The sequence below is a fragment of the Desmodus rotundus genome, chromosome 10, assembly GCF_022682495.2.
Source record: "Desmodus rotundus isolate HL8 chromosome 10, HLdesRot8A.1, whole genome shotgun sequence".
In the NCBI taxonomy this organism is placed as follows: Eukaryota; Metazoa; Chordata; class Mammalia; order Chiroptera; family Phyllostomidae; genus Desmodus; species Desmodus rotundus.
In genome coordinates, this window is record NC_071396.1 from 92,958,077 (window position 1) to 92,984,537 (window position 26,461).

The 26,461-nt window shown below is 43.8% G+C and overlaps 1 protein-coding gene across 5 annotated transcripts in view; it reads left to right on the forward strand.

Moving 5' to 3' along the window:
* The window catches only part of SETBP1 (SET binding protein 1), a 348,309-nt gene that overhangs the window by 252,002 nt on the left and 69,846 nt on the right, over positions 1–26,461 (forward strand). For 3 of the 5 annotated variants that reach the window (XM_053912501.1, XM_053912503.1, XM_053912502.1), the window contains exon 5: positions 23,858–23,977. The exons of the other annotated variants lie outside the window; for them this stretch is intronic. In XM_053912501.1, coding sequence (XP_053768476.1) covers positions 23,858–23,977 — 120 coding nt within the window. The remainder of the gene's footprint in view (positions 1–23,857; positions 23,978–26,461) is intronic. 5 annotated transcript variants of the gene reach the window in all.

Here is a 26,461-nt window from a genome sequence, read left to right on the forward strand (position 1 = left end):
ACGTTCTCCTTGGTTAATGACGAGACCAATTAGCAGTCACGTCCCCTTCATTAGCTGAGGTGATGAATGCCTACGCTTTGTGTCTGCCCGAAGTGGACGTTCTCATCTGGGTTTCCCAGTTCTCATCATCGGGCTTTGTTGAAGGTGCTTGGTATTTCTGTGCAAAGCCCAAGTCAAGCCTAAGCCTACTTGGGCAGGAGTTGTTAGATCAAACTTTCCCATGAGAAATACTATTGTTTTCTCTTTCAGCAAGATAGAATTGACTCAGGACCAAAACTAGCCATGGACAGAGGGTGTTCTTTTTTTCTTTTTTTTTTTCTTTTGTTATTTTCTTGATATTGTTTAGCTAGAAAAATGACAGTGGTGTGTTATTGCTGAGAACCTACAGGCAAGAACCCTAACGTAACAGACTTGAGAAGCAAGATCTCAAAAGCTGAAGCCAACTATTGTTGCTTACTAGGTTTCTCAGCAGTCTTACTGGGATGTTTTTGTGGTTGGACCATATTTCTGGGTGCTAATTGAAATTTCTCAGTCACTGTGTGTGTCTCTAAGGGTGCCTACTCTAGCTGTACAGTGTACCTTGCGTTTGCATTCACATGATAGCCATTACTTTATTTAAAATTCTTCCTCCCCACCCCCTATCTTATTTGTTTTTCATCAAATAAGTAGGCATCATGACCATATCATGAAAGAAAGCTGGATCCAGCTTTGTTATGAATCCCCGCATGCCCTTAAGGATGGCATTTCACTCTTTATGGGCACTGCCTGCCAATCTGTAACCCAAGGGGTTAGGCCACACCTCTTCCTATAATATGTTTTAGTTCTTAAAGCCATTTTACGTATATATTCATAACACCCTTCTTGCAGTTTTAGAAAAGAGGTGTTTGCATTCTAATTTTATAAACCAGGACACTGAGGCTCAGAGGTAAGGTGACCTGCCCAGGTTCAGAAAACTGTCACTTTTGATTCTAAGCCCAGGAGTGTGTACCCTGCGCTGCAGCTCAATACCATGTCACTCATCTAGCTAAGGCCACGTCTAGAACACAGGTCCTTGTCCCCAGCGCGTAGCTTCTATATTCCACCACCACCCTTCATCCATCCATCCTCTGTCTACATGCCTTCCCCTAAGGCATCCGTGCAGCTATTGTGTGATGGTTGCAGAAGAGAATGATTAAGACAAGAAGACATCTCTTTATTCAACCCCCAAAGATTGAAGGATTCCTTATGGCCTGACCTTTTCAAATATCAGCCTGGAAATACCTACGTGGACAGAGCTCCCACCTCTGTCCGTACTGAAATCCAGTTCTCTGAGGTATTGTGGCCACTGCTTTGTGCCCGTCTCTGTGTTATATGAGTTCGTCTTTCCTCATCATTTTAATGAATCACAGTTCTTGGTGGCTTCTGTGTCCATATGTTATGCCTGTTGTACCTACACAGATTGTTGAATACCTGAACTGGCACAGATCGGATTCCCTATCAGTTCTCTTCCTTTCAACCTCGGCCTCTCCTTGCCTGTATCCCAAATGCCCCCTTTATTTCTGGACCCCTAAAGCACCCGTGGAAGCATGTTGTTGGTGACGCTAGGAGCCTAATGTCAGAGTTTGTCAAGATTCCCTGAAGAGCAATCACCTCAATGTAATATACCGTATTTTTTGGACCATAAGATGCACCTAGGTTTTAGAGGAGAAAAATAGGAAAAAAATTTTTTGAAGCAAAAAATGTGATAAAATATTTGATAACATAAACATCACCCCCACCCCAGCAAGCCAGGTAAGCTACATTCAGACTATAAGACACACCCCCATTTTCCTCCCAAATGGGGAGGGTGCATCTATAGTCTGAAAAATACGGTACTCCAGAGAATGCCAATTGTCACTGAAAGATGGGAGGCAGGTGTGATGAGACTCGGGTTACTGGAGGCATTCAGATCTCTCAGAGACTCTTTCTGGGTCAAAGCGCTGTTTGGCTGGAGGATACTGGTCATGAATGGAAATATACATCTGCCCCTCCCACCACTTCTCTCTCCTTCCAATTTTTCCTTCTCCATTCTAGATTCATTTCGGTAGCATCTCAAGGTCCTTTTTCACATGAGCTGGTCTTCTCTAAATATATATGACCTAAGTATAGATGTCATCCTTTAGCCTATCAAGGACCAGATTTAGGAGCTGCATCAAGAGAGGACTTGGAGTACTCTCTGCAGTCAGAACTGATGAAAGGCACCACATAAGTGTCGGTCATTACCATCACGGAGAAAGGACAGAGAGACCCCATTTCGCAGTAGCAACAGTTGCACACTGCATTTCCTCTTTTGCGCTTGGAACGTCATTCACTCTCCATCCCCCTACCCCAGCAGATGGATGCTTTGTCCTGTTAGCCCCCTCACAGCCACCTAGAGCTTAGAAGTCACACAGACTCCTTACCTCGTTTCTGTATTTTACTCCTTCTCCTCATTTGGTTTTAGAAGGCAGTGGCTCTTTTGACCTGTTCTCTAAATGTATACTATCTGCTAAATCTCCATTTATAAAAATGCTTGCCTGGGGCCAAATAATGGATTGGTAATGGATAGGTGAAACGCACAGACTCTCAGAGTCAGAAGAAGCCTTAAAAGCCCTCGTTTGTACCTCTCTCCCACCAGGCACCACTATCTTGCATATGCGAACATGCAGCAGATTCCCAGAAGAGCAAACCTGTCCAACATTGACAATGCATAGTCAGGATGTTCTCCCAAAGCCAGGTTATCATAAGGCGATGGAAGAGTGTGAGTGACATTTTTTCTGTTGAGACCACTCGGAAACAATCTTTGCATACTGTGACCTCAGTTTATGTCAGGAACTTCAGACTTCTTGACCACTGCTGTCCAGGCTCCCATCAGATGTTGGGCAAACAGTGAGAAGAGTTCATTTAGGTGTGTTACCTCTTAGTCCAATGTCATTATTATTTGGGTAGCCATCCTGAGTCCCCCGATGTCAAGTGCTTTCCTCGTGATGAATGGATGCTGAGAACTAATCCTAGGCTCACCTCCCAGACAGCAGAATCCTGCCACAAGGTAGCTGGATTCCCTTGAGCCTGGCTGACTCCACTTCTCCTTGTGGCTTCTGACTTGCCCTTTGCCAGCTCTTCTTATCAGCATTGTGGGGCATTTGGGGAGGCAGCCTCTGTTGTCACTCACCAGCAGGAAATGAATGCCCAAGCCAAAAATAATACAAAACCTCCTCCAAGCAATCATCCAGATGAGGGAATTAACCACATGGATGAAATGCCATGAAAACTATACAAAAGAAACATGTGTGAGGAGAGTCTTCTAAAAATGGAATAGAGGGAATAAGAGGACTCATGGGAGGAGAAAGTTAAGACCAGGAAAAAAGAAAGGGTAAAAATGGAAAGCTGATGAAGTGTAGACTGTTTAACGTTAATCCAAGTGGAATTGTAGGCCCTCCTGTGGGAGGAAATGAAAGGTTAATTAGCCAATGGCTGCTGTGTGGTTCAGTGGGATTATGGGTGCCTGGCCGAGTCTTGTTTCCTACACTAACAAGCTGAAATACCTCATCTTTTTGACTCTCACTGTTCTCAAGTGAGATTATGACAATAAAGGTTCTGACCAGACCTGACAGTCCAGGAGTCTAAAAGTCTCTCAGAGTTATAAAAAGGAATTTGAATGCAAACACACACGCGCACACACACACACACTCAGACTGGGCAGGTAGGAAGAAAATGCCCAAGTTGTTGGCCATGTTGGCCAACTAATTAGCTGTTTAATGACGTTCCAGAACACATCCCTCTGGTCCATGTATTAATCTGTGTGATTCAGTCCACTTATTTTTGGCTCCAGCCACTTCACTTAGCCATTTGATCTCACCTTTCAAAAAAACTTCTCATACTTGACGCCCACCAACAAATGAGCTTGCTCCTTGTGTGGGCTGAAGCCAGTCATCTTAGAAACAAACAGGTTAGAGCCCTAAAATGACCGACTGTATGGGCACAGCTAGAACAAGCTTGGATTGATATTTAGACTCAGAAGTAAAAGATCCTTGATGTAGTATAAACACCTTATTTTGCTGGCGAGCATACCGAGGCTTAAGAAGGCAAGTGACTCATTCGGGGGTACATGTCTAATTGGTAGAAGAGCTCAGACTGGGAAGACAAGGAAACATAGCATTTAGGAGAGGAAAAGGGAAAGGAAGAGAGAGACACAATAAAAGAGAAAAAAAACAGAATAGTAAGTTGTGGGAAAGATGTTAAGCTATATGTTTTCTTTTGCTGCAAGCTATTGTAAAAGGTAAGCATCTCTTTGACAATAATTTGGTTTCCAGGCTACCTCTGGGGACCCATGTTTGGGACTGGAAACAATCTTTGTGGGCTCTGATGGAAGTCATTTTTTTTTCCTTTCCTGTCTTAACAATTGCACATACTTATTTTATTGAGCCTCCCAAGGTTCCTCCTAAGGTTTCCTTTTGGAAACCAGAAATTAATCAAATTAAGTGTCATGACCCATAACTTTCTGGCAATGAAAACAAAAAATCTTAGACTCACAGCATCTCTTTTGCTACATTGAAATAAGAAATCCAGCCATTCTGCCTTTGGAGCATGAAGTCCCCAGGCCATTTATCTTCTCACAGTTGGCAAACGTTCCCCTGTCCTGTTGGAAGGTTTTATTTATACCTCTGTGGCTTTGGAGAATTATGCAGATTCAGGTGTGGATGCAGAGAAGTCACAATTTTGACAGGCTTGGCTTTGCTACAACATGGAGCCTTTCTTGGCTAGAGAAATCAGGAAAGCATGCCTTCCAAAGACTGGCCTGTCACTGGGAAGAGATAAGGATGCTGCCACCTTTGGAAGGATCCTCCAGAAAACCATCTCTGCACTCTATAAAAAAAGTGATGGGGCTGAGTCCTTGCTAGGATTGCAAGCTGTGCCTGTGTAGTAGCACTTAATGCAAATTGGCTGAATTCAAGGGGAAGTGATAAAGACAAGAGAAAATTTTTAAAGTATGTATCCAATGTATGCAATGGCTTGGTGTAGTTCTGGGGGAGGAATTCAAGGATGAGTAACTCAATGTTTTTGCCCTTCAAAGCTCACAATCCAGAAGGTTCTCCTCTATAACTCAGGGGAGGGAAAGAGATGCAACTGATATTATAAGCAGAACATAAAGCTCAACAGAAAGTCACAGGGCTGTCTACATGAGGGTGAGCTACCTCCATGTTTTCAGTGAGGGTGGTGTGGAGGGACCAAGAAATGCTTATTTATAGTAGTTAGCATTCAAATGCGTCTCGAAGGGTGGAAGGAGCTTTTGGAGAGCCCAGATGGTAGAGGGTGGGGCAAACACAACATAGAAAGGAAGCCATGTAGACAAAGGTATTTAGGTGGAAATAAATACCCAAGAAGCATTTGGGAAAAGGTGTTTAGTCTAGTTCTTTTGAGTTTAGGATATGAAGTGGGGGGATCGTGGTAGATAAAGGTGGAAAAGAATATTATGATCATGACTTACAGAGTTTTCTTCCCACATTCTGGGTCTTGTGCTTAATTAAGTGGGCAGTGGGAAGCCATTTTTTAACCAGGCAAAGGTCTTGAAATGACCAAATTATACTTTATCTTTTTTTCCTCACCACACCTTTCCCCTAATCTGGGTTGGGCAAAATTACTCCATTTTGTCTTTTTCATATACTATTGTAACTATCCATTTCTTGTTCGGATTGTACCCACTACTCTGCCCTTCCTCCCTCACTCCACTCCCTAGATTATAAACATCATAAAGGTATCATTATCTACTCAGGTTCCCCAGCAAAAAATAATAGTGAGGAGTCATTCTTAATTCATCTGTTTCCCTCTCTAACTAAAGTCAAAGATGGTTCCAGTATGTTTGCCCCCGGCACCTGGAAGAGTGGGGACACATGAACAGAATTACAGAAATCAAAGAGAGACTCTGGTTGGTGTATGAGGAGATGAGTTGTTAAGGCAGCACTTGGCAACATTGTACAGAGCGTAAAGCTAGAGATTTATCAAAGGAGAAAATTACAGGGGATGAAGTCAAGAGGGAGGGAGGAAGGACCCTGTGGCCCACCCTAAAGAGAGAGGCAGAATACGAGAGGATCGGGGAAGATGCAGAGAAAGAACGACACAAATCCTGGAAGAGAGCCAAGGAGTCAAGAAGGAATGAATTTAAGAAGAATGGGGGTGGCTGGTAGGGTCAGAAGTTGGAGAGAGTTCATGGAAGATGAGTCTATATATGAACAACATATTGGCAGTTCTGAGGACAACAGGAAAGTTAAAGACTATGTACTCGGCACCACATGTGGTTAAGGTGTGTTGGGCTGTGGGCCAAATCCAGAGAGCAAAGAGTTAAGGACCAAGTGAGTGATGAGAAAATGGGGGCTGCAGGTGCAGAAAGCGAAACTTGGCTGTGGTTCTAGCAGTGCTCCAGCTTCTAAGGAGACTTCGCTTCTGTAGTCAGCCCTTGATAGGAAGTGACACACTCATTCTCAGCAGTTCTGAAGTCTAAGAACCCCAATTCTGGGAGCGTAAGAACGGCGCCAGAATTCTGCCTCCCCTTGAAGGCCATGTATAAAAAAATGTAAAGGCTCTAGAATTTAAAGAGATAAGAGAATCCAGGCCAGCTCTCCTTTTTGCCTCAGCAACTGACAGGCACTTAGTTTTTGATCCTGGTGATGACCTTGTGAAAGCTGGTGAGCACCCCTCTCTGTCTGTCTGCCCTGCGTGCTGTGTGCTGATGGGAGTGTTTGGAGGAACAGCCCGGGTTATCACAAGTTCAAGTAGATGGACCGGGTTTACTAGGTGCAAGGCCATGTAGACTAAAACCCACTGGTTGGTCTTTCAGAGGTCTTTACTGTTTTGTGAAATAAGATGAATATTGTGATTCATAAAGAACTTAGCATTCTCAGGATTGACTGAGAGCTCTTTAGTTACATAATATATAACACTTTCCCAGAGACAACTAGAGAAGCTAGAAGAAAAGGAAAAGCAGGAAAGGGCTCCTGACCTCAAGTCCCTTATACTATACCGGAAAGAGACTACATTAACATATACAAAACAGCCAGAGAATAAATGCACACCAAGTTTAATCCATGCTAACTCATGGGATCCAGGACTAGAAAAGATAATAGTGTTCCAAAGACAAAATCCTGGAGCTAACCCGCAGATAGTGAATATGTAGCGAACGGGTGTGGCGGGAGATGGGTGCAGATGGGCGTGTGCGGATGTGTAGGAAGGCACCTGACTAGATGGAAGGGAGCAGTGGAGTGAGGATGGATATTTTAGAGGTGTAGTGGCCACGCAGGGGGTTAGGGCAGCACCCCAAAGAAAGGGAGGACACATTGCTGCGAAGGGTGCTGGGTGTCGAGGGCGTAGAGCCTGGTGTTAGGTGCTGGCTGAAATGACGAAGTGTCAGAAAACATTCCTGTCCTCTTGTAAAGCTATCAGGAGACAAGAAATTATACTTAGATAAAAAGCAGTTAGAGAGAATAATGGGAGTCTACACACCAATGACTAAAAACAAAATCCTGTTCTACAGGAAAAAGGACCCATGAAATAAATTTCAGGGTAATAACTCACATGTTGTAAAAATAGGTTGGTAGTATTGGTGTTTGCCTAATTACAGAAGGTATCAGAACAAGCTGAACAAAAAAGGAGGCATTAAGAGGGGGTGATCACAATCGCCAGAGGAGGGTGAGCAGGTGAAGCCTCAAGAGCTGCCTTGGCTGTGGGTTTGCACCCTCCAGTGGAGGGGCTGAGAGATTGGGGAGGAGATGGGCTCCCCTGGTTGATGGAGGATCTGAGGACAGAGAGAGATAAAATGCTTTCCCTGAGGCTACATCCCAGGCCTCCCTTACATCTGAACAGGGCGCTGTGTTTCTCAAAGCACATTTCCTTATTTTCATTTGATCTTCAAACCCACTGATGTTTGCAGATAGGTGTTGCTCTCCAGCGTGACTGGCAAGGAGATCAAAACCCAGAGGGTTAACATCTTTGTCCGAAGTCACTGAACCAGCTTCGCACAGAGAAGGTGCAGGAGCTCAGGTTTTCCAACTTTGCTCAGCACCTTTTTTCCTGCTAGATTTCTGAAGTCTTTGACAAGGTCAAGCGGATGACTAGCCTTCTGAATTATCCCTGAAGAACCCTTGCCAGTGGGTTAAATAGTGGAGCCCAGGATAAGGCACTAGCTAATGGACAATTTGGTCTTTACTAAATTTCGTTTCCTTATGTGAAAGGGAGCTCTTTGCAGCCAGGGTCAGCCAAGCCCAGGGTCCAGAGAGGCCAGCTCTATGCAGAGCCTTCATCTCGCCTTGGGAACAGAGACCCCGTGTGAAGCACGGATATCCTGAAAATCACAAAGGAAACACACAGGAAGAGCAAGAATATTCTTATTCACTAAATCACAAAACCCTGAAACTAATATTAAAACTTTGCCATTTTTTAAAGAAAATTTTACATAATTGGAAGGGTTTTACACACCTACTAGTAAACACACAAAACCTTGTCTGTGGACAGAGTTCTGTAAGCTAAAAAATAACAATGGAGTGGGGCATTAAAGAAACTATGGGTCTGGGGCTCCATCTCAAAAGTCTGGTAAATTGTTGAAGAGGAGACTTCCTCCTCTTTTGAACACCTAACAGGAATTGGGATGTGGGCTGAAAGGACCGACGTTCTGGACCGGTTTCTCCGGCCTTATATCTCAAGTAAAACCAGTAGGACAAAGAGGTTTCTCTTATAGGAAATGGTTTCTGTGCTGTTAATTACATGTATTTACTTAATTTATTTATTCTAATCATGCACTTAAAAAGTATCACCTACTAATCAAGTGCCTGATATGTATAAGACATAGCACTGGACAACGTTAAAGCTATAAACATGTAAGGGACACTTGTCACCCTTCACCAGAAGAGGCATGGTCCTAAAATTCTGTGGCAGGACGTCTCCTGCAAAAGAGCAAACCCCTTTTACTCTAGGTATTATTTTTCTATTTGAGGCCCTAACAACAATAAAAATGGATTCCCCAACCATAGCACAGGACATATGGTTATTTGAAAAAACAAAAACATGTATTGTTTTTTGTCATCTAGAAAATGCCTGTTAGTGAAGAAAGTTTGGATAATTTAGAAAAACATGTGTAAGAAAAATATTAAGCCACCTTACAGTCCCACTAAAGGGCCCTTGTGATCGTGTAAAAGCACAAGTCCCCACTGATGGTAACTGTTCGCTTGATTTCTTTCCTTTCCTCCCTCCTCTACCCCCTCCCCAGGAGAAGCTAGAGAAGGCCAACCGTGCTCCCCTCCGTCAAAGATCCTTCTCTCCTCTCCTGTCGCCCCACCACCACTTTGGTTGCCTGGTCTTTTCAATTTTCTCTCAAGTACCTTCCCAGAATTGACCCCTATACCCTTTCCCTCTACATTTTGTGCCATTGCCCAAACAGGGGAATATATCCTTAAAATAACCGCAGCAGCATTTGGGGATGAAAACCATCCAGATTTCCAGACTGTCCTATTTAAGATCTCCACAAGAATTCAAGTGCCAGGATAGCAACCAGGAAGGAGACAAATTAGTCACGGCTGAAGATGATTGCCAGAAATTTTCTCCAAGAGTTGCTGAGTGTTGAGTGTTTCTCTTCAGATCAGAATCTGACAAGGGAGGACGCAGTAAGTTTTCCAAAGCCCAAGATCCACAACGCCACCCTGCAGTGGAAAATGCAGCCATCCAGTCTCTGTTCCAAATAGCACTCCCATTCACACGCGCACACGCGCATGTTCCCACACAGTCACTCAGAACAAGTCAAGTTGTGGCTGCTCTGATTGGTCAGTATTTCTGTCACTCATACCAAAAGCATTTAAAGGGAAGGAGCCAGCTATTAATTTTAGGTTTGTGACACAATGGATTACCTTGTACTTGCTTATTTTCTTCCTCGTATGCCTATGGATATTTCTAAGGTGAGGTTATAAAGCCAGTAGTTCCTATTTCAAAAAATAGCTCTCCTGTTTGATTTTTCTCCCATTCCTCCTCATCCAGGAAGTTCATATCTACACACACTCGACATGTGGGCAGGGCACCAGGCAAAGGAGAAGACAAGAACTTCCTGTAGATTTCTTAAGTCTTCATGGATGCTGCAAATAAAACATTATCAAATCAAGTAGCTTCAATAGCTGTTCTCATCGAATTTTTGTCCATTAGTTTTCCAGTTCCAATTGATATTAATTATGTTACTAAAAAATCTGTCTGACTGGTCTGTCTTGGAGAGCAGAATCTCATTCCTGGGTGTCACCTTCTCATACTGGCAAGGGTAGTGAGTAATGTCCCCCTCGACCAAGTCCCACAAAACAGCATGTCGGCTCCATGTGTGTGAAGTAGTCACTCAGGCCCCAGAACTGCTCCATTCATGCGGGCTGATCTTCTTGGTCCAGAGCTGTGCTTCTGTGTTTCTTCGCTAAAATTAGTGATCCTTTTGGCTATTGTCAACCCAGAGCAAAACTCTGTTATTACATCCATCTCCCCCTTATGGCTCTAACGAAACAGATATGTTAATTATTAAAATGGAAAAAGAAGAATAGTTTTTCATGGAACACCTAGAAAGGCAGCCACAGGTAAATGAATAATTGATGCCAGGGGCAGAAATATCAATTCCTATTGCATCAAGTCCAAACTTTATCTGACTTAAAAGGCCTCCATTATCTTCCCTCCCAGTCTCACTTTGTTTCCTGATCATTTTCAGCTTATTCCCTTGCTGTGAATTCTGCTAAATCTCCTCCTTATCTTACAGAAAATACCACAGTTAACCCTCATCTGACCCTCCAGTCCCCACGCTGCCACCTTCGCACAGAACATCCTCTTCTTTCCAATCTGGCTTCCAAATCTTACCTACTTTAACCATCCTGGCATCTCCTGCTTCTCTGCTATAACTCGAATAGCCTCACTTTCATTTCAGTGGTTGTTTATACATGGCCTGTATTGTTTACTCTTATTTTAGGTAACAATTCTCAGATAAAGTTTGAGTTGTGTGTGGGGGGGGGGGGGTGTTGTCAGGATCGTACCATCCTCTTTTTGTAGTTTACAGGACGTTAAGGTGGTGCTGAGCATGGCTCTTATTGAGGGACTGATTGATTAGGCTGATCCTCGCAGACCACCAGGGGTTCGTGGTACGCACTTTGAGAAGCACTAGCTTAAGAATAAATTCAGCAACTTCTAAGGCGGCTAGCCTAGTAGGCAACAAAAAAGATCTGGAGTTAAAGTCTCTTAGATGTGGATACTAAATCCCCCACTTACTAGTTGTGTGACCTTGGGCAACTTAGCCTCTTTGATCTTCTTTTCCTCATCTGAAAAATGAGGCTATTAATACTTACCTAGCGGAGTTTTATGAGAGCCAAATAAAAGTGGAATATACACAAGAGCATCCAGCACACTACTTAGCACACAGTCGTTAATAATGTTCATTTCCTTTCACTTCCACTATGGATAATATATTCAAGCACAGAAAACGCAAAACAGCAGACTGCTATAGAAATCTCCTTGAAGCAGCGGGCTTTCCTTCCTAATTACACTCTTACTGGGGTGAAGTTAAATCCTGCATGGAACACACATACACACACGGAGAAGCAGGCATCACCGGGACCACAACTGTATTTGATGGCAAAGGTAAGGTGCCTGGATTATACAGTAACAGTGGATAAGTAACCAGAAATATGCATTGCACCCAAAGAGAACCGAAAGCCACTGTGTAGACATCATCTGCGGGACTGAGGGACGTGGACGTTCTCCTGAAAGGGGTGGCAGTTTCAACCCCCGGGCATTTGGTCTGTCACAGGGAGAGTTTGTTAGCTCCAGTCAGTGGCACCTGTTGTAGACCAACCTATCTCCTGACGCCAGCCATAAAAATGCAGTGATAAGAGAAATCATCAAATTAATATTTACTTTCTATTGCTGCTGTAAAACTTTATCACAAATTTAACAGCTTGAAAGAACACAAAGAGGTCACCTCATCATTTTTGCAGGTCAGAGGACCAGGGGGCTCAATTGGGTCCTCTGCTTAGGGTCTCAGGGTGCTGAAATCAAGGTGTGGGCAGGGCTATGTTCCTTCCTGGGGCTTCCGGAGAAAGACCTGCTTCCAAGCTAATTCACGTTGCTGACCGGTTAGGCTCCCTCCACTTTTAGCACTGAGGTCCTTGCTGGCTATTAGCCAGGGGCTGGTCTTTGCTTCTAGAGGTTGCCTGCACGGCTTTTCCTTTTACCCATGTGACCCCTCGCAGAGGTCAGATCTCTCTGTCTTCCCCATTTCCCTTACCTCTCTGACTCCTAGACACTCATCTCCCCACCACCCTTATATTCCAGCACCTGGGACTTCCTGTTATTTCCTGAACACAGATACACCTGCTTCCCTACCTGCTGATGTTTGCACATGCTTTTTCTCCCACAATGCCCTTCGGAAGGGAAGATGCTAACATTCTCCTCATGGCTGACTGACTATGTTCTTTGTAAGTTTCTCCATGTATTCTGGTAGATAAAGGTCTACCTCATGGAGGATTTTGAAAATGTAGTAAAAAAAAAAAGTCAGTTATGGAACCACAAATTGCTAATGTGGAAGGTAAAGAACTCAGAAGAGGGATAGTTAGTTCCTTTTTAGGCTGAACTGTCTAGAATGCTTCCTGGAGGTGGTACCTTCCCTGGGCCTTGAATTGGTTGTATTTAGGTAAATGAGGAATGGAGAGGAACAGCTTTAGGACAAATACTAATACATATGTAGTGTTCTTTCAAAAAATATTGTATTTATTCTTTCTTTTTATCCTCACCCAAGGACATGCTTATTTATTTTAGAGAGAGGGGATTGGAGGGGGAGAGAGAGAAAGAGAAACATTGATGTGAGAGAGAAACATCGATCAGTTGCCTCTCGCATGTGCCTGACCAGGGACCAAACCCGCAACCCAGGCACGTGCCCTGACCAGGAATCGAACCCACGACCTTTCTTTCGGTCTATTGGATGACACTCCATCCAACTGAGCCATGCTGGCCAGGGCTATTCATTCTTATATATGTATTTACCATATATAAATTTTATATATTTGTAATTCCTGGGAAGACAAGAATAACCAAGAAAGATAGAGCTCCCATTTTCGTAGAGTGTTTACAGCCTACTAGTTGATGCAGGAGAAAAAAAATGCAAATAAAATAATAACAAAATGTAGTATATTTGGAGAGAAAAAAGATTAACAGTGGGGCCTGCTCTTCTTGACTTGAATATCAAGTCCACACAGAGGACTAGGGAGGAGGTCAACCTAGGCTGGGCATGTCCTTATCAGATAGCTTTGATGTCAAGTGGTAGGTTTTGATTCATGCTCCCAGCAAGAGGGGACTCTCAGGGTCAAAGAAATGTCATGGAGGTCACTGTGCCTTCTGCAGACTGGTATGGCGGTGGTATTACTTACCTTGATCATTTAAGTAGTTCCAGACCATCTCGCAGTTCTGTTACATATCCAGATGCCTCAGCAAACGCTGTCTTTATAAGTAAGCAGCGGTGCCTTTTCCTCCGATCCTTGCCTGAATGACTGAGTTACAGTGACTCGCTCTTTGAGAGTGCCCCGGCAAGCAGACCAGCCACCAAAACCTCCGTCTGTAATCCAGGCGTAGCTTGCATGCTAGGAGGAGGTGGCTCGGAGCATGTAGTAAATCAAAATATTCCTCACTCATAATTTCTTTTCACAGTTCAGAATCTGTGTTTTATCCCATGTGAGAAGGAAAATTACTCTTTGCTTGCATTTCTTGCTGACATTTCTCTTTAGTGGAGGTCAGGAGGAGGTGGGGGGGGTTCACTCTGAAGGCTTACTGTTCCTCATAGTACAGCTTTGTGGCACTTACATAAAATACCAACCACCAAAATTCTAGTAATCACAAAAACATGTGCTTTCTTCTTATATCCCCTAAAATTCTTTCTCTCACACACACAAAAAAGAAAGTTCAGAAATTAAATTAGAAAGCTAAACTTGATATCTTTACATTCTTTTGGTTTAAAAAAAAAAAAGCTACACTTTTTCTGATTTCCCTTCAGTTAAATGTTACTCCTGAATGGGGCAAATTGTACCAAAAACCTGAAGAATTGAGGCTCTGACATGAGAGGAGGTTTGTATTCCCATGCTAATAAAAGAGAAGAAGAAGAAACCCTCAGTTATGTCTAATCTTCAGGAACGCAGGGCCCTGTCCAACCCACAGGCTTCTGGCAGCATTATAACGCTACACAGAATGTTCTTTTAAGCTGTTTCCCCCTCCCAAACCTTTCCTGTGAAGTTATAAATCTCAGCATTTAGAGACTTTTATTCAAATAAAATATGGACTTCAGGTTGGGTCTTTTGGCCTCATTTCTGCTGGCTGCACGCTAGAGAGGTGGTCCCGAGAAAAGCAGGCATACACTTGGCTGGCTGGGCCTGTGTTTGCCTTTGTTTGTGAACTCCCACTTGTTCCTTCTACACCCAGTGCTCACTTTGTGAGGCTGTGATTGAATAGCTCTGGGCCCAGAGGAGGAAATATCAGCCAACCCCTTATAACATCCTCCTGCTTGTTTAGAAAAAAAATAAAATTACTCGGAAGGTAACCCCACTGCCACCTTGCACTTCTTCATGTTCTGTTTGTACCTGGCCGTCTAGTTTCTGCCTCCCGTTGGGTTTTCCTGCAGCAGGCAGATCAGTGTGGCCTCAGGTGGAGCTGCACCTGGAGAAATGGCAAATAATGTTCACTCAAGGTCAAAAAGACAAGGCAGATGCCCTAAATGTACTACTGCCTTTAAGTCAAAGAATCTGAGCTCTCCCCACGTGGTTACTCCACACCCTTCAGGACGGTGACTTCTACTTTGCAGCGAACGTTCATGCGTTCCCCGCTTTGATCGTCACAGCCCTGTAAGCTGAGAACTCACATCACTTCTCAGGGAATGGCCAAGACGTGAAAGGCGTCCTCTGATTTAGAGCAATGAGCTGTCACTGGAGGGAACTGGGAAAAGATAGAGGCCAACCACAGGGGTCACGCTGGGAGGCCTTGGGCAGGTGATTTATGCAACATCCATCTCTGTCTCTCAAGTCAAAATAGGGATGATAGTTTCCACCTCATAGGGTATGTTTGCTTATAAAGTTGTAACTTAATGCCTGACTCATTGGAAACACTCAGTAAGTATTGGTGGTTATAATTATTGCTATTATTAAGCACATACTGTGAACCTATGGTATGCCAACCTTTATGTAAGATTTTTGTATTCAGTGATTCCAGTAGGTTTTCAATTGTAGACTATATGTATTGTTTCAAATGCATATGATTGTCCTTAAACAATAGGTATTAAGCATCTACCTGTGTTGTGTCAAAGACTCTAATACACATATGACCCAGCTGCTGCTTTCCAGCGATTGCCATTCCAAGAAAGAGAGAGATGCATGTGGAGACAGGGCATTAGGATGCCTTTGGTGCTTAGACGGTGTGTGCCCAGGCTCCAGAAAGGGCCAGAAAAGGCGGCGTGGGTGCGTGGGTGACCGGATGGAGAGAGCAGATGCAAGCACTGGCAGCCATGAGGATGAAGACTGGAGCTGTGCCACAGCCTGTCATGATAGGGACAAGAGGATGAGGAGGGCTCTGCCCACGGTTTGAGATGTGGAAGATGGCATTGGCAGAAAAAGAGGAAGTGCTGCTCCACAAGGCAGAGAGGTTCGGACTGTTGACCCTGCACTTGGGACACCACTCAAAAGTTTTACGTTGTCAGGTGGTGGAGGATGGGGTGATTGATGTTCCGAGTTGTGTCTTAGAGCAGGCTTTTCAAACTCTCTGTGGTCGAGGACTATAGGACTCGGGAACTGCAGGTGGGGGCGGGATGTCAAGAATGGTCACCTTGCATGCCATGGTGCTTTCACTACATGAAAGGTATTGAGGTGTTAAACTGAAGCTCAGAGAGGTTCTGTGCTGAGTCCAATCTGGTGGGCCTCCCCAGGTGACTGGTGCGGCCTCGCGAGCACTGCGCAGGTGAGGGGATTCTCCACCAAAGCCCAGAAAAACAGAATCCAACCAAACAGCAAATGCGTGGAAGAGGAGAAAAGTGGTGCCTGATCTCTTTTAAAGTACAATGAGACTATACCAAACTGTCACAATTAAGAGCAAAACAAGTCCACTAGCAGACCATTTCACCTAAATAACACAGGCCTTTTATAAAATTAATTTCCATTCAAATATAAAATATGTTCCATGGAGGAAAAGAGAAGCAATGAAACCGATACCTAATTAGAAATACTGAATTAGCCTACGAGTGGCTGTCTGTAAAAACTGGGTCGGCTATCTTCTTGCCCTTTGTAAACATGTGTACTTTACAAAGGTACTGCTTGAAATCTGATTTTGGCCAATACCTCTTTACTAATTTCTCTGTGTGAGGCCCTTTATCAATGCCACAAGGCACATAAAGATCAGTAAAGGATACAGAGATACGATTGGAAATCTTCAGATCCAAGAGATACGATTGGAAATCTTCAGATCCAAGGAAAGAAGTTCTCATCCATTCAAATATTTGAACTTCTCTGACCTTAAGAGCCCCTCCACACACAAAAAGAAAGGCATCCTTAAGAACACTGGACTACAGTGTAACAAGCATTGCCTGCATCTTCAGTTCTGCTGGATGCTGGACACTGTCAGCCCCTCATCCGTGGGGCCATTCATTCACCATTGACCATAGAAATGGAGTTGGGACTTCAGCTCTATGTTCCTGTCTGCTGATTGCCTTACACAAAAATAAATTCCCTCTTAAATACCATTTGCAGTTTTTCTCATGTTAGCAATCCAGTCATTTCACAAGTACATTAACTATCTATTAAGTTACTAAAGTTTGAATGTGGAAGATGCCGTGTTTGAGAACGATTAATATCCTAAAACCAGTTCTCTGTGTTGTCCATGGGTGTTCTGTGGGGGGAAAAAAAGGATCTGGTTATTGAATAAGTTTATTAACCATCAAAATAAACAAAAATATATGATTATCTATTTCGTCACTCTTAACACACACCTATGGGCAATGTGAATCCATCCCTCAAGGAAAAGAGACTTCCCAACTTATCTGTCTGGACAACTCTTGTTTTCCAAACCCACCCATTAATATGTCAGGGAATACTAACATTCTGCAGAAGTTGGTTTGGGAAATGTTAACATGGCTTAATCCCCTAAAATTAGAAATGACAGAATCAAAGCTCAGAGGGTTACGCATCCTGGCTAAGATTAAGTAGTACTGACCGAGCCGGGCCCCATCCACTTTCCCTTCGCCTTGTGGAATTGCTTCTTTGAGTCCCTTCTGTCAGGTGAGATGTGTATATTCAGTCAACAGTGAGACAAGCTTTGGGGAAGGAGTGTGCAAGCGTGTGCATCTGCATGTGTGTGTTTGTACTTATACATACATACACAGTAGAGCCCCACGGGGCAATGAGACCCTGTTCACACAAGTCCCAGGAAATGCTCTGGCACAGGAAGCAGGTGCAGGAACAGCGAGCCCACAGTCGCAGTGGATTCCGAGGCCCCTTGTTTGCACTTCGCATTAACCTTGGGCTGTTGCAAAGGCCAAAGCTTGGCTTGCATTTGAGATCTGAAGCTCTGACATTCAAGAAGCTCCAAAGTAAATGAACCTGAGTGCGTAAATAATTAAATCACAAAGAAAAAGCCGGTATTGAAAAAAAAATGTTAGCAGTCTGGTGTAAACTCTAGAAAGCCAGGCAGTTGGGCAGTGTTCTGCCCTGTCCCTGCCCCTGTGCCTAGTCTGAGCACCGGAACCTGTGCAGAAGAACGTGCTTGGGCCACCCTGTGCTTGCGGTACAGATCCTTAGGGCTGCATGCATTCAGCACAAGCAGGGAAATAATCCACCGATCGGAGTTAGGATCAGGGGGTATTAGGGGCACTGGCTTCAAATTGCTTACATTTGAACCCCAGCTCTGTCACTCACTAGTTGGGTGATCCGGGTGAGTCATTTACTTCTCTGTGATCCATCTCCTGGTTATTTCGTCTGTGATATTTGAAAAACAATATATGACATCAGAGATGTGCTGTGAGGATAAAGGAGTGACTTTAAGTAAGATGCTAAAAAGAAAGCCTGGCATACAGGAAGTGGTCTAAAAGTATTCCTGTGTTTGTTTTGTTGTTATTCTAAGGCCCATTGCCCTTGAGGTTAAAATGAAAAATACAGCCTCAGGAATCAGACATACCTGCAACCTCAACCTACAGAGTCAACCAACTCTGTGACTCACTAGCTCGGAGGCTGTGTAGCCTCTCTGAGCCTCAGTTCCCTTATCTGTACAATGGGGAATAAATTGCATCTCTGTTGGGACTTACTGTAAGGATTTAAAAGGCAGATGTGTATAAAGAATGAGAGTTTCTAATCTGTAGTAAATCATCAACACAGGCAGCTCTTATTATAATCTCTGAAGTTTCTCCTATCTCAGAGACCCCTTAACCTTTACTAGGAAGACAACGCCCAGGTCACTGAAAGGCTTCTTGTAATCAAGAGAACCAGTTCTAAAACTGTTCACATAAGAATGTGCAAGAAGGGAAAGGAAGGCTGTTGATATGTTCTTTCTGATCCCAGGTAGAGGGAGCCCATGGAAATTTTTTGGTCATATTCTGGTCTATTTTCGATAAATATAACAAAAGAAGTAGAGGAAGTGTGTGTGCACAACGGATATTTTGTAGGAAGAGAAAGGGGAGAAACGCAGCAAAGGGAGGGAGGGCAGATAAGCTTAATCTGAGTTTGATTATAGACCCTGGCCAATGTTCAATCAAGAATTAGCACCAGCCAGAAAAATGGGCTGCTGCTGGCAAATGTCCCGGATCATTCTGTAGCATGAGGGCCTGCGAGTGGGGAAACCTTCTTGATAAATGAATTGGATTGTAGTAAAATGCCGCCTTCGAGGCCCCAGCCTTTGAATTACTCTGATGTGTTGATTTAATTCAGATCCTGGTACTGCCTGGACATTGACTTTTTAACCTTAATTGTCTCCTGATTTATTAGGAGATCGCTGTGCTTTTCATGTGTCTCTGGTAGAAGTTGAAATCTTGCTTCCTGGAAAGATCCTGTAACCTGGGGCAAATCTTAGGGCACCCAGGCTCAGATCTCCAAGACCAATCAGGCCTGTAAACGCTAGTATCCCTAAAACTTTAGCCCAGTGCCTGCCCAGCTAGGAGAACATCCCAGGAAGCCTCTCATTGACACTGCAAATAACAAGTGTTGGTGAATTGCTAAAATCTTTCCCAGGGTCCAGAGGAGCAGTCTTCAAGTACCCATAAGTTCAGGGGCATGGTACACCTTTCAGCTTGAGGACCAGATGCTCTTCCTGTTCTTGAGTCTGGGATTAAGTACACAGCATCATAAAACCTTCCATATCCCTAAAACAGACCCCTCATCCCACCACAGCCAGGGCTGCTCCCAGCCCTCCGGCCAACACCGGTTTAGAAAAAGCAAGGGGGAAAAGAGCTCCATTATTCCGCTCCTTGCAAAGGAAACTGACAGTCACAATTGATGACATAAAACACTGAGACAGGCTCATATTTTAAGAGTGTCAATACAAACTTCACCCTGCGAAGGTCCCAGTTCCAAGAGGCATCACACCACGTTTATTGTAAGCCAGCTTCTTTTCTGTTTCCACTGCAAGGGGGGACAAGAGAGAAGCCAGAAGCTGGAATTTGTAATGAGGCGTCTGCCTCTGCAGAGTAAACAATGTCATTTTATCTTACATCTTCTAGTGGTAATAATCAGGAAGCCCCAAAATGCCAGAGCCCCAAAGCGAGAGCATCAGGAATCTAATCCTAATAGCATAATACCACTCAGTATTTACACTCCTTTGCTGTGATCTTTACAATGTGGTAGGCGGAGGCTGAATATAAATAGCCCCATTTAACAGATGAGGAGAAAAAATTTCCAAGGAGATCTGTTACTGAATGTCAAAATAGAAAGCTGTCTTGCAGTCATTCTTAAAGTGGACAACACCAAGCACAGTGAATCTTTGTGGGGGGATGTGGAGATGTATGTTTAAGCAAGCCTGGCTCAGGCCCCTTCACACCGGCCTGACGTGCCTGCCCATGATGGCACTCAATGAAAATTAGAGCGGTCCCCATACATTTGTTTAAAATTCCAGGATGAGATAGATGCTGCTTGACATTTTCCATAAAATGTCTTTAATTATCCAAGATCTCCTGATAATAGGCACTATTATCCCAATTTTTCCACTTCACTGAGATATAATTGACATGTAACTTTGTATAAATTTAAGGGGTATACATAATGACTTTATATCTGTATGTATTATAAAAATATTAGCACAAGTTAACATCCATCATCTCACGTAGTTACAACTTTTTCCTCACGATGAGAACTTTGAAGATCTACTCTCTTAGCAACTTTCGGGTATGCACGACAGTCTCGTTAGCCGTAGTCAGAACGCCGTGAGTCACGTATTCCAGAGCAATTCCAATTTTAAGAATACTGAGCCTCAAGACATGATAGTTTGTCTAAGATTATGTATGTAAGTGTCTGAACCTGAACTTGACCCAAATCTGTCTGACTTCAGAGTTGGTGCTTCTTCTCTACTAAGGTGCTGATTTGAACAACGTATTTATTCCACAGTCTTTGACTGGCGTACCCGTGAGGCGACCCCAGGTGGGCTTTTCCTCTCAGCCTTGGTGTCCTGGTCTGGAAGTTGGCCACAGAGCAGGGCTGGGCTCCCAGCTGGTGAATGCTACCTCAATAATTATATCAAATGTCTCATGCGGACATACCTGTCCTCAGCAGAACCCATGCAAATCTGAATCTGCTTCCTGTTGCAATCCCAAAGGTCAGCTCCAGTCTTTTTTCTTTTTCTTCTTCTTCTTTTTTTTTTTTTTGCTTGAAACTGTGTTCCTGGAAACTGCCTATTTTTAACTTTATCCCTAAGCCTTTCATATTTGTTTGGCCCTTTGTTCTAGGGTGACTTCAAAGGAGCTGCTTTACTTCAGTCAAATTCAGTGGACTATTGGTAGTGTCCATTAGAAGTTGGAGTGAGCTTGTGGCTAAGTCCACAGTCTTGAAACACAATGGTAGTCAGTGAACATTTCTGAATAGAATTATTGTCTATAGCTTCAATGATGACAAAGTTTTGTTCACAGAGAGTATCACAAAGCTGTGTGATTCCACTACGTATAGTGGGGTGATATTTTTTTGTGTTGCACGAATCTGATATTTTGAGCCATGGTAATAGAGCTGTTGGTTTTCCTGTAAGAATTTGGGGCCTTTGTGTTCCAAACCCTAAGTGCCAGCAAATGACCAACACCGATACATAAATCACAAATGGCTGTCTTCTGGAGAGACTCCGCGAGACACGAAACATGGTTCAGGTTCAAGAAAACTCACTTGGTGTGATTTTACATTCCTTATTTTTTCTTAACCCCCCCGCCCCATCCTGTACCTGTATTGGCTGGCAGGGAGGAAATATGTGACTGTCTTGATTCTCCCTTCATGCACCTCATTTGATGGCTTTATAAAACAGGAGTTCCTCCTGGTTACTAAATTCATATTTCTGAAAACCTCTGTAGATGTTTGTTTGGAGGTAAGGAACTTCCTGAGTTCATCCACTGAGCAGATGCTGGCTCTCTGCCACTGGGCGCCCGGCTCTGGGCTCACTGCAGTTAGAGCAGGGGCCCCGAGATGTTAGGTTTTACTCTCACAGTTTCTATCTGGCCTCAGTGGACCCAGGGAGTATGCAAAGCAGTGAGCCTATAATACAATCTCGGACATCAGTAAATGCTGAGAAGAGAATAAAGCAGGTGTAGAGGGTGTAGAGTGTAGAGTCTAAAATGTAGAATGTAGACTGGGTGTATTGTAATACAAATATCGGGACTTGCGTTTTGTAAACTGCTAAAACAAAAGAGATTCAGGAAAGAGTAGTTGCACAGTAAACTGTTCTCAGGGTTCAGCATTATTGGATTAAAACTTACATCCTATTACAAACTATTGTTTAGTAAGGTTGAAATGGGGAAGTGTTACTACAATGTGTATTAAGAGACTCAATTTCATGGGTCATAGATTCTCAAAGTAAGGAGGGGCCTGAGAGGTCACCCAGCCCCTAATAGCTTTTCTGATTTACAGATACCTTCTGCCACATTCCTCTGTTAAGGGGGGGGAAAATGTGTAGTCTCCAGAAACTCTTTACTGTATGAGAAAACCAAATCCACTTCTGAACATCCCCAAGCCTCTCTGGTCTCTCATCTTCTCTGACAAGCAGGAGTCTAGGGAGAAACTGCCCTATACAAAGGTCGTGCCTTTCTCTCAAGCTTGGAGACTTTATCCTGTATGAATGCATAGGAGTTTACAGCGGGAAGACAAACAGTCCACTCCTATTGGCTGCTTACGAAACAACTTCTTTATCTCTAGATGAAGGTTGTGTTTTTGTGGAGCAGGTAGGAAAGCTGCAAAGCATGGTTCTAGGGAAAAAGCAAGAACCCTGTATATGAAAGCAGGAAACACCAGTTTTCTAGGCCTGCTGGGTGCAGTCTCCACAAATCAGTATTTCTCCCTCTGCCTTGTTTATTCACCTATAAAATAAGAGGGTTGTGCTAGACCAGTGGGTCTCCAAGGGCGGTCCCCAGACCAATAGCATGAGCCTCACTTAAGAATTTGTTTGAAATGCGTGTTCTCAGGCCTCATTCCAAATCTACTGAATCAGAACCTTTGGGTCTGGAGACCAGAGACCTGTGTTTCCACAAGACACCCAGATTCTGGAACACACCCAGAGTCTGAGAACCACTGTTCCGGATGCTCTTTAAGTCCTTCAATTCCAGCTGCAACATCTGTGAATCTGCAAAGCAGGTCAGTGAGAACTGGCCAGTGCACTTGCTCCCTTGGTCACCATAATCTCTCCAGTTCCAGTGGTGCTGCTCTCCTTCTCCCTCTCTCTCTCTCTCCCTCTCTCTCCCTCCTTCCCTCCCTCTGTCCCTCGCTCTCTCTCTCCCTCTCTCCCTCTCTCTCTCTCTGGGTCCATGAGCCAGGCTGCAAAGCCATCAGCTTCTTCAAGAGGTGACTCTAACTCCCAGGACATGCACCTCCCTTAAAAAATCTATATCTGGTCTTACATGGAATCAATGCTTACAGTCACCTTGTATCTAAGCAAATTGAATAAAGCTGGGATCTCCAGAAAACCTGCTTATTTATCTCATGACAAGGAAAACAACTTTCAGTTCTGCAGGACTTGACACCTTTGTCAATAAAATCTGCAGATTGCACAATATAGAGTTGTTTTAGAATTCATCTTTCTGACAATAACAGGACTTGCCAAGAGAAGAGCATCCAGGGGTTATTATGGCAGCCATACCTCTCCCCTGCGACTCCTGACTGTCAGACGCATGTTTACATTTTACATCAGTACCATTTAGGGACTTTGCATCAGCACAGAGAAGAGTAAGGAAAGAATTTTAAGGTGCATGCTCCCTCTTCGTTGTTTTATGTCTTTTTCTGTATCTAAAGGAGGCAACCAGATTAATTTTTTTTCTAAAGAAGTACTTCCATTTAATAGCTGATTAGCCTGCAGTAAGGTCAAACTTGTGTTTGGTTTCTAATTAGCAATAATAGCAACAGGGTGTTACACCTGCAATTGTTTCACTGTAGCATCTTTCCAACATTTTCTGTGCACTGCTCAGAAGTGCTGTGTACATCGGAAGTGTGCGCTTACATTGAGTGGGCTTGTTGTAGGATGCACAAAAAAGCTCCCCACCAAGCGGAAGTTTGGGAAAGGTGGGTGGGGTTGAAGTATAAGCCCCTCTGAAGTGCCTGGTAGAGGGGAATCGCCATTGGTGGTTTCACAGCTCTGGAATAAATGACACTTCCGGTAACATTCTTCTATACAGGTGTAAAATGTACAAGTTGGGTGAGGAAAAGGGGAGCACCATTGAAATGCACAAAAGCAAAAAGCCGAGGAAGCAAGCCTATGGCGAGGAGCTGGCCTGGGGAGGCGGGGGATGCCGCTGGTGAGTCCACACACCTTGGCTTTCTAGAGCAGTCACCTCGGGGGGCCGGAGCTCGAGCTCCATCCTTCCCCATCTAATTGGGATAATTCTGTGATTATTATATCGCTCAGGGTAGTGCCTGCCTGGGGTCTTTTCTCCTTCATGCATGGCTCTGATTTGCCTTGTTCTGTTTTTCTTTTTCTCAACTCTTCTGAGTTTGCCATGAATTGCTGAAAAGATTATTAAAGTAAACAACACTAGAACTTTTCATTGTATCCATACCAGTGATATAAATTTGGTGAGCCATAAATACATCATTATCCATGTAGATAATTATAGAGACTGAAAGTGCTATGTTTTATGTATTTCCCCTATAGCTGAATATTTGACTCTTCCGCATATTTGATCCCTGTCTCAGTAGGTGATATAATTGCCTGCTGGCTTATGAAGGCTATTTTTTGCACACCTTCTTTGACCTCTGCTTTTAAAAGCTTTGGAAATATGGTGTAATGGGGTGGGCACTTCCACCTTTAGTGTGGAGTCAGGGGCTCTAGTACCAGTTTCTTCTGCAATGAAGTCACCTGTGTTTCTGTACCAGGTTTTATAGATGAACACCAAATCTTGAGCAATTAAGAAATTGGCCCAAGGTCATGGGGCAGCTTAAGTTCAGCCATGACTATAGTTGTAATTACAGTACATGAGCCGTTTACATAGTTATTGAAACCCATGTCTGATATTTCCAGTGGATCCTCCGCCTTGTAGGGATCTTACTGGCTGGGAGTCAGGCCTATTGAGTAAATCCCAATTAGGAACACTGAAAAATGAGGGAGAACTGGAAGGAGCCATTTTAGTTTATAAAACCATATTGGATGTTTTTATGCTTATCAAAACAATGTGGGGGAATATGAAATCATTTTCTAAATAGTAATTGCTAAGGGCTCAATAAGTGTTAGGTGCTATTCTAAGTGCTTTACATACATAACCTCGTTTTCCTCTGACCAGCCCTAAGAAATAGGTACTAGTATTATCCCCATTATACAGACCAGGGAAAGGAGAGAGTGATGAAGAATTCCAAGAACACACAGCTCACCACGAGCAGGAGCCAGACCGAGCGCTCTTCACCACTCTGCCCTTGCCCTCCCAGCGGGAGCCAGTCTGCATGTCTGATTTTAACCCCTCGTACTGTAGCAAAGTCCTTCTTTCTCCTGCCAAGCGACACCAGAAATGGCCATCAGCCCATGCCAACTTGAGTGGCTTCTGCTGGGCTTGGTGACAACGATGAGCCATTGGCCTAAGTAACCCCCTATTTTTGTTTTGGTTTTTGTAACCTTTTCCCAAAGGGTTATGATGGTATGAAATTGCAGAAGGGCCTCATCAGTAGATCCCTGTTTGCTGTCTGTCTTGGCACAAGAGACCCATCTTTTCTGAATTTCAGTTGTGTCGTTTCGCAAAAAAGGTAGTGAACCCTGCCCTGCCTGTCACTGAAACAGTACAGAATGACAAGACCATATGTGATAAAATTACGAAATAATGTACAATGGCAGGGTGGTGGTGTCGCCTTTGGGATAGGGTTACCCATCATACAGGTGCGGCCTGGATTAAACGAGGCCGTACGCCGGAAGTACTGTGCTTTGACGGTGCCTGGCACGTAACAGTCACGGGCTGGTCATGACAGTCCTAATCGTTATTTTCACATTCCTAATTACCCTGCGGTGACTCAAAATTTACATATAAGGCTGGGTCCATGCTCAGCTTTCAGAGAATGCTCAGTGCCTCTGAGATCGGCAGTAGGCACTGTTACTGTTTTTTTCAGATGACTTGTAACTTTTTTAGAGCCTCACGTGGTCCCTATTGTACTTCTCTGGAGCTATGCTATTCCGCCATCTCTTTTTTTCAGTGGCTCTGACACCCCTGCATGTAATGATATAATGGTAATCATAATAATTCTGACTCAGTGCACTTACTAATGTTGACTATTTTTAGCTGTGTAATCTATCAGGGAGCAGAGTTGTATTTATTTTGTACGAACCTCACACAAGACCATAGCTACTCACGTGATGTTTCTTTTTCTTCTCCTAAATGGTATTAATTTAGATCTACAGCACAACTGTTCTGTGTTTGCCGTGTTTAGGTGCCAGTCCATCAATTTGTCAGTAATCGCTCTAATCCGCCATTTAGTCTGCGGGGTTACTGCTAATCAGCTTTTAGGACAGTGGATTCCCCTTGCTTGTTTTCGGCGTTCAGCCTTTAACCAGCTACCTCGTCGTAAGCGCCGTGATTTCCTCCCAGATTCACCATCATGGCCAGAGAGACCCTGCGGGGAAAGCTGACATAAGACTTTTTGTTTTAAAAACAATATTTGGAGCAGAGAGCCAGAGTATACCGTACTCCATTAGAGCCTTGTTGCCAGAGGAAAAGAGCAAGCATTTTCTAAGCTTTTGGTCTTAAAGGGAGGGACAAAATATACATTGTGCTACAGAGTATCCAAGGAACAACTGTAAAGTG